The 9,491-nt window shown below is 30.8% G+C and overlaps 1 protein-coding gene across 1 annotated transcript; it reads left to right on the forward strand.

The window, feature by feature from the left end:
• Positions 1–7,305: 7,305 nt before the first annotated feature.
• LOC137829266 (uncharacterized) lies at positions 7,306–8,393 on the forward strand. Its single transcript, XM_068636066.1, has 2 exons — positions 7,306–7,731; positions 7,821–8,393. Exons 1-2 carry the CDS (start codon positions 7,306–7,308, stop codon positions 8,391–8,393), a joined length of 999 nt encoding a protein of 332 aa, XP_068492167.1.
• The last annotated feature ends 1,098 nt before the right edge of the window (positions 8,394–9,491 follow it).

The following is a 9,491-nucleotide window of genomic DNA, read 5'->3' on the forward strand; positions in this document are numbered from 1 at the left end:
ATTGTATTTTTTTTATAGAAGAGTATTAGTTAATTGTGTTATTTTTCATAGAGGCAGATGAATTTTGTTTGGCAGTGATAGTTGCAGAAGTAGTCTCTACATAACCAATAACAATACGTGATTCATCACCAATTTTGTTTTTTTTTTCTTTTTCATTGTTATTTTTTTTATTTGATTTTATTATGTCCACCGCAAGAAAGTAAGTTTTTTTTAGGCGAAACTCACGCAAAACCGACGCAAAGTAAGTTTTTTTTTAATTCAACGCATAATAGACACATGTATAGATTTAAATAAAAAAAAGTTATTTTAGTTTGCGTGGGCTACGATCGACGCAAAGCCGACACAAATCAGGCAATTGCTTCCTGCACAATATCACTGCATCTGATTCTAGCGGAAAAGACGAAACTGTCTTTAAAAAAATTTACGAAATGTGTTCCAGATTTCTTTTTCCAGAACGAAATTTTATATTATGGATTTTTTATCCGGAATGGGTTTTTCATTTTTTTTTTCCAGATTTTCATTTCTGAAACACAATAATCTTTTTTTCATATTTTTTTTTTCTGGAATGTATTATTTTCAATTCTGGATTTTTTTTATCCGAAATAGAATTTTAATTTTGTTTCCAGATTTTTATTTCCGAAACTCAATAACCACTTCCAGATTTATTTTTCCAGAATATATTATTTTCAATTTTGGATTTTTATTTCTGAAATAAAGGGCATTTTTGGAAATTAAAAAATATGTTGGGTGCAGGTTAAAAATGATTGGGTGTAGGAAGCATTTGCCCGCAAATCGTGGGCTATAGCCCACACGTAGTTAGAGTTTATTGATTTTATATTTATTTAATGTATAACATGGTAATAAATATTATAATTTTTACTTATTTATTGTATTTTGTTTTAATTTTTATAATATTATAATTATTTTTTTATTTTAATAATTTTGGTATAGGTTAGTTAAATTAAATTGATTATGTGTTTGTTTTTAAATTATTTAAAAAAATTATCTTAAACAATTTAAAAAGAATTGAAAAATGTTAACAAATAATAATTGAGATAAAGAAAAAATGTAATTAAATTTATAAATGTTATACAAAATACTTAATTTTTTAAAAAATAAATTATTTTCATTTCATTTCATTTATAATATTATAATAAGTATTTAGATAATTCAAACTAAATAATAAATATTTTTTCTTTATTTTCTATTTTTTAATTTATATCTCGTTATTTTTTAATATGTTGAATTTTGTTAGTTTTACTACTATATTAATTCGGTATTTAGTTCAAGCCACTGCCTAAATTTTTTGAGTTTTGACTAATGGATATGTCGTTTTTGAGTAAGTAAGTTTAGGGTCTCTATTTTTTATTATTACTTTATTTTATATTTTACTTTTGGAACCCTTGTTTTCATTTTTCCATACCCTCAGATCTCAAAAATGTCGGGCCCATTAGGCTGATCCATCAGTTTTTCTATATGCTAACCTTACGATTCTATCCGCACCAAATTGGCTAAAAGGCCTGGGCACATTCCTCTGGCCCAGAAGTTATGCTATTTTACACCCTTCTTTCAATAATATCACTAGAATACCTAGCCCATTCGACTAGCCCTATCACTAGAATACCTGGCCCATTCGACTAGCCCTATCATTAGAGGCAGTTTCTTTCTGCACCCCTACATTTTTCTTCCTGTACCCCTCAATTTTGTAAATTCCGAAACTGACCCCCACAATTTCGGGATCTGGGAGTGTGCTATGGATTCATCAATCCGGAAGTGAATCATGTTGAATTCTGGATGAGGGGGTGTTCTGGAAGTAAATTTTGCATAAATTATTAATTTCCAGATTGCTTAATCCAAAAGTCTAATTTTTATTACGGATTGGTGGATCCAGAATGATTTTTCTCAATAATGAATTTCTGAATCCAGAATGCATATTTTGAATTATGGATTGGCGGATCCGGAATGATTTTTTCAATTATGGATGTTTTGCATTTTTTTTATTTTGGATTAACACTATCATTCATGTACTAGCGGAAGTATCAATCCGGGAGATTACCGGATGCACAATCCGAAAATTTTCATAAATTATTGATTTTTAGATTGCTGAATCTGGAAGCCTAATTTCTATTACGGATTGGTGGATCCGGAATAATTTTTTTCAATTATGGATTTCTAAATCTGGAATGCATATTTTGAATTACGAATTGGCGGATCCAGAATGGGTTTTTCAATTATGAATGTTTTGCATTTTTTTATTTTGGATTAACACTATCATTCATGTACTACCGGAAGTATCAATCCCGGAGATTACAGGATGTGCAATCCGAAAATTTACTGGAAGCGCCAATCCGAAAATTTACCGGATTTCATAATCCAGAATACAAAAAAAAATAAATGTACAATTTATATAGGGACATATTTGTCTTTGCGCAACCTTGTGGGGGTGCAGGAAGAAACTGCCATCATTAGAAGACCTGGCCCATTTGACTATCCCAATAGTCACTATTTAGAACCTTAGATTTTATATCCGCACTACCATCCCTAGAAAGCATGGGCTCTTCCGCCTAGTGCAACCATTTTGTCATTCCTCACCCGCTTTATACTATACCCACCATTTTTCTAGAAAACCTTGGTCTTTCAATTGGACAAGAATTTTTATTTGAATCCCCCGATTTTATTTATACACCAATAGCTTTCATTTCCTCTGAACAGTGTGGGCCTTTTCCATTCACCCATTTAGCATCCATTTTGGCATTATGCTAAATAAATTTTAGACACTTGTATCACCATACGTGTCATGTAATTTAATATAAAAATAAAATATAAATTATAATAAATATGAAACTTCTTCACACATAATTCTTTTTAATAGTAAGAATCACGTAATTATTTTTTTTTATATAAACGGAAATATATAAGATAAGGATAATCTTTGTTGGGTACACTTTTTTAAAATTCAATTTCTTATTGACACAAACTCAGTATTTTTCAAAAATCATCTTTTGACGTTTATAATTATTTATTTTGTGAAATGCAGAAATTTATACTGCTTATTCCAGTTACTATTTACCACCTATGAGTTTATACCTGCAGTACCAACCCTTAAAAGCATGTGCTATTTCGCCTAGCCTAGTCGTTTTGCTATTTGTCACCCCGCTATATAATGTCTCCACCACCTTTTGTAGAAAATTTTGGGCCAGTTCGACTGTAATCTGGTTGTGCATAATCTAAAAACCCGTTCTTTTACTCCCTCGATAACCCTAACCCGTAAATTCTCACCACAGTCATCTTCATGGCCAATTTTAGCAAGTGAGAAAAAAAAAACCTTATTAAAGTAATGGTTAAAACATGTTATGATGGAATAAAAAATCATTAAAAAAAAGTGACAGTGTAAGAAGATTAGTCAAAATATTGATTCATGACTACCTAAGAATAACCAAACACATTCTAACTATACACAGTATGTGGATCCCTTCTACATATCTTAAGCTTCTACTTGCACAATTTTAACTGAAAAAAAAAAAGTGTTAGAATGGATGACTTTAAACTAGAGGGGATGAATTGTTTAAAGAGAATTTTCGTAAACTTTTAAAACAAGAATGAATTTATCTCAGGAAACTATTGATAAGAAATTCAGTTTACCAAAAACAGCAAACAAAATCAACACAACCAGAAAAACAATCGGTTGTTTCACAGAAACAATCGATTGTTTATACCAGCAAAACAACAAATAAAACTGAATTTAAAGAGTTAGAGATAGAGAGATTGCACACAGATGTTTATACTGGTTCACTCCAAACCCAGAGCTACATACAGTCTTCTCAGAAACCCTGAGGAAATCCACTAAGCAATCACACCTTGATCACTTACACAACAACCAAGAGAATGACCTTGAACACCTCAAGAAACACACTCTTCTTGGTCAACACACCTACACCAAGATTGTTGATCTTGATCCCCTCAAGAACACAAAGCCAATCTTAGCAAACACAAAAACGAAACTTGTTTCACACAATACAAGGATTACACTTGTTACAGAAGATAATCTGAAATCAATATAAGCAGAATCCTATTCCACAACTTTGATCAATCACACACTCTTAGCAATCTCAGCTCTTTGAAAAAAACTCAAAAACTCTTAGCAAAAACTTGTAAAAGATTAATTGTCAAATCTGTTTTTCTGAATTTATTCAAAGATGTAGTTTGTTATCAAATCTTAACAAACTCTTACATTGCATTAAAAGATTGGTCAAAGCATTTAATGACTGGAGTGTAAGCAGTTAAAATATTTAATGCTCAGTCAATGATAAAACAGTTTTTCTGTTATGGTCCCAAAACAAACAATCGGTTGTTTCCTCGAATCAATCGGTTGTTTTGGTTCTTAACAGTTCAACCATTTTAAAAACAGTTTTCAATCTTTTTCTCAAAACACCTAAGTATAAACAATCGGTTGTTTCGACAAAACAAACGGTTGTTTTAACTTAGTTTGAAAACATTTTACTTTCACAAAGATTAAGAATGCCTATGCTTTAGATTTAATCAAAGGGTGGATTACAACACTCAAACTACCCCAGAACTAAGCTAAACCAGTACAACAACATCAAGCACAACAGAGGCTTCAACATCCTTCAAAGGGTTTGGATTCTTCAAAGCTTGAACACCACTTGGTTCAACAAAAAGAACTAACTAAGAGATATGCAGCTTCTTCAAATTACATAATAAAAAAGAAAAACACTTATATCTCCTTTTGTCACATGTTTTTCTTTTGTAGATTCTACCACTTTAACCTACCTTTATTGCCAAAATGTGACTTATTGGCTAACTCCTCAACATGCTTTTTTTTATTCCAACTAACACCAATTGTTTTCTTGACATTTTTTTTATCACAATTCGACATATTTAAATGGAAAACATGAAAATACTGAAACTAAAAATAAGAAAGAAACATAACAATTCAGAGTTTCTAAATGATACAAGCAAACAAAAAAATACACTTTTAGAGTACCATATTAGTGTCCTTTGCCTCAAAGAGTTGTAGCCATAGGCATAGTCTGGAAAAAAAAATATTGCTTTGTCTTCTCATGTGACTCAAAAATATAAAAATATTCCAACAACTTGACATGTCTATTTTGTACTTTATCCTTAAGAGTAAAACTGTAACTTCCATTTTAATACCTATATTTAAAATTATTAAGATAATAAAGTTTGCAATTATAAATAGTATTTAGCTATAATTAAATATTATAAGAATTTTTCTTTTAAGAATTCAAGTTTGAGATTTATGCACTTTTTTATGTGTTTGTAAGGATAGAAGATTATGCTCCATAACTGGTTGAAATTATATACCAAAGAAATAAAAGAGGCCCTTACATAAATCTCAAGGGAATTATGGTAATTATGTTTACATATTTATAACATTTTCATTCCTCTTTCTATTATATCACAACTTTTTCAAAGGTTTAAACTAATAAGATAAACTAAAAATATAGAATATTTTTTCACATTAATTTTAACACTATAGTAACAGTGATTAACAATGAACTTTCATATGGGAAATGTTGTGATTAACGATGACACATATTTAAATGGCATATTTGACTATGCTTTGGGTCATGTCATCATTTCAAAACAAGTATACGATGGAATATGATTTCAAAGAAAAGAAGCAAACAAGAGAAGGTAGTTGGAGTGTGTCCAAGTTTTTAAAAGCCCATTATAATATTAATATATTCAATATCTATGCTCCATTGCATATTCACGACACTAAAGTCCAATCTCAAAAAAACATGTTATTTCCACATGAAGCATATATATTAAATATATCAATATCAAAATAGGGTTTTAAAAATTTGGTCACACTCCAACTACAATTCTTAGTTTGTTTCTTTCTCATAATATCACGGTTCTCTTTTATTCCATAATATATTTTGTTTGAAAAGATGTCTATGACTCAAAACATAATCAAATATGACCTTTAAATTTGTGTCATCATTAATCACATCATTTTCCATAAATTTATTATTAATAACTACAGTGTTAAAATTAATGCAAAAAATATTCTATATTTTTAGTTAATCGGATTAGTTTAAATCTTGAAAAATTGTGATACAACAAAAAGAGAAATAAAAAAATTATAAAATATATAATCATAATTATCATAATTTCCATGAGATTTATGCGAAGACCTTTTTTATTTCTTTTGTATATAACTTTAGCCAATTATAGAAAATATTATTCTATCATTTCAAACACATTAAAAAAAACACATCACAACCTGTAATATTACCGTAATTTTAAATAGTATTAAAGTATATCATATTACCGTCAAACTTAAAAGAAAGATTCTTATAATATTTAATTATAATTAAATACTATTTATAATAGTAAACTTATTATCTTAATAAAATTAAATATTAAATATAGGTATTAAAAAGACACTTAAGTCTTTGGAATTGTTGGTGTAAGAATAGTCCATGTAAGAATAGCCCACACAAATAGGTGATTCCAAGAATATGATATTTGAAACTGTAAAATGAAACAACACAACCTAAATTATATACAACTAATTAAACAAATAATATTTAAAATTAACAATGAAATAATAAAATTATATATCTTGATTCCAAGAAAATTTGTTTAACTAAAAATGTTCGTGGTTATCTACAAGGAATGGAACAACCTTTTGTGTTGTTCCAAAAGGCATCAAAGGAACAACCAAGTCCTACCAAATGAACAATATACAAGTATATCAACAAATTAATTTATCACTTGTTATTAATCCATCTTCTTTAGTTGCTTACCATCAACAACCAGTTGAATCGTATAAACAACCGGTTGAATTTACGAAATTCAACTAAAACTGTTTTTTATCCTGTGTTCTTTGATTCCTTTGGCTATGATTCTTCTTTGACTTTCTTCATACCTTCAAAACTTTTGAAAAATGTTTGTAAATAGTTCTTCCCCTTCTTGTTTAAGGCCGTCAATTCTAACAATTGTCATTAAGAGCTAGGTTCTTGAAAGAGATTCAAGTTGATTAAAAGTTATGAATTGATGGCTGATAAACTACCTTTTGGGGAAGGTGCTTCTATAAATAGACCACCACTGTTTTGTGGTGTGAACTACCAATTTTGGAAGGTACGAATGAAAATCTTTATTGAATCTATTGACAAAGTTATTTGGAATGCAATTAAAAATGGACCTTTTATTCCCATGGTTGAAAATGAAAAAGTTATTTTTGAAAAACCTTGGTCCTAATGGACTGAGCAAGAAAGTACGAAAGCTCAATATGATTGCATTGCTAAGAACATGATCACATCTGCTTTAAGTTCTGATGAGTTTTTCAGGGTATCTCGATGTGAGTCTGCAAAGGAAATGTGGGACACTCTTGAGGTGACTCATGAAGGGACAAATGATGTGAAAAGGGCAAGAAAGCACACTCTCATACAAGAGTATGAAATGTTTAGAATGCAGAAGGGTGAAACCATTGTTGAAGTGCAAAAACGGTTTACTCACATAATAAATCATCTTATGAGTCTTGGGAAAACTTTTGATAAAGAGGAACTCAACATCAAAGTTCTCAAGTGTCTTGATAGGTCATGGCAACCCAAAGTCACTGCCATATCTGAATCGAAGGATCTCACCTCCATGACCATTGCCTCATTGTTTGGAAAGCTAAGAGAGCACGAAATGGAGATGGATAGGTTGAATCTTCAAGAAAATGAGGATAAAAGGGTGAAATTGCATTGAAGGATGTTGGGAATAAAAATTGTCGAGACTCAAGTGATGAAAGTGAAGTGGAAGCATTTATCTTGTTGTCCAAGAAATTCATAAAGTTCCTCAAGAGGAGAAACAACAAAAATAACTCATCCAATAGGTATGACAACAAGAAATCTACAGAGTTTAACTCTAACAAATATACATGTTTTGGGTGTGGTGAATATGGTCATATTAAAACTGAATGTCCTAACAAAGAGAGGAAAGACTTCAAGAAGCATGAGAAGAAAGGAAAATCAAAAAGAGTTTACAATGATAACTCCCCAAGCTCCTCTTCAAGTGAAGAAGAAGAAACAAATTTGTGTTTAATGACAAGGCAAGAAAGTGATGTAAGCAGTGTAAGTTCCAACTCTTCTATTGATAGTGAAAATTATAGTCAACTTCTCAATGCTTTCAAGGAAACACATGAAGAAGCTAACAAATTGGCTCTTTCAAACAATAGGTTAAGAGGGTTGAATAATTGGTTGGAAAAGAGAGTCAAAGTCTTGGAAGAAGAACTAGAAAACCTGAAAAATGATTTTGAAAATCTAAATAGTCTTACAAAAGATCTTCTTGCAAGAATGACTCAAATGTTTGTGAAAATTGTGAATCTCTTGAAAAGAAGATTCACTATCTTGTGAAAATTGTGGACAAGCTTTCTAAAGGAAAATCAAATTTTGAAACTGTCATAGCATCTCAAAATTGTGTTTTTGGGAAATCTGGAATGGGGTTTAATCCACAGAACAAGAAGAGTGGTGTTTCACAGCCTTATTCAACTGTCAGGAAATTTCAACCGGTTGAAAAATTGAAATAACCGGTTGTTACTTGCTTCTATTGTATGAAAAAAGGTCGTTCAGTTAGGTACTGCAAAATTAGGAAATTTTCTATTCCTAAAGGTGTTATGAAATGGATTCCTAAGAATCTTAAAGCTTCAACAAATCCAATTAATGATCATGGACCAAAGTTTGTAAGGGAACCAAATCTTGTTGCTTAATTTTTCTCTTATGCAGGACTCCTTGATAGAAAAACAACACATGCGGTATCTTGACAACGGCTGCTCCAAGCATATGACAGGAGAGAAATCCATGTTTATCAACCTTAGTATAAAGCAATAAGGGCATGTAACCTATGAGGAAAACAATAAAGGAAAGCTCCTTGGGAGAGGCACCATTGGTGACAAGAGCAACTTCCTAATTCATGATGTTCTTATATGTAGAAGAATTTAAGCATAGCTTACTGAGCATTAGTCAGCTGTGTGATAAAGTTTATCAAGTAACCTTCAAATCCAGCACCTACGAAATTCGTCAACCAAATTCATGGGAAGTATTGTTGATTGGTAAAAGAGTCAACAATGTTTACTTACTTGATATTTTCCATCCTTCTTCCATTGGCTGTCTTCTAACCAAACACGAGGAATAATGGTTATGGCATAGAAGAATAACTCATATTCACATGTTGCATTTGAATAAGCTTATTTCTATGGATCTTGTTGTAGGATTACCCAAGCTCAAGTTTGAGAAAGATCACATTTGTGACGATTGTCAAAAGGGAAAACAAATTAAACACTCCTTTAAACTAAAAAATGTGGTTTCCACTTCAAAGCCCCCCTCAGCTGCTTCACATGGATCTTTGGTCCTTCAAGAACTATGAGTCTTGGGGGAAACTACTATGCTCTTGTTGTTGATGATGACTTTTCCAGGTTTACTTGGAAACTCTTTCTATAATCAAAGAGTGGTGTT

Source organism: Phaseolus vulgaris, chromosome 7, assembly GCF_000499845.2.
Source record: "Phaseolus vulgaris cultivar G19833 chromosome 7, P. vulgaris v2.0, whole genome shotgun sequence".
In the NCBI taxonomy this organism is placed as follows: domain Eukaryota; kingdom Viridiplantae; phylum Streptophyta; class Magnoliopsida; order Fabales; family Fabaceae; genus Phaseolus; species Phaseolus vulgaris.

Coding starts and splice junctions, on each gene's coding strand:
- LOC137829266 (XM_068636066.1), top strand. CDS start 7,306: ATGATCACATCTGCTTTAAGTTCTGATGAGTTTTTCAGGGTATCTCGA. Junction 7,732..7,820: donor AAGAAAATGAGGATAAAAGG/GTGAAATTGCAT, acceptor TTGTTGTCCAAG/AAATTCATAAAGTTCCTCAA.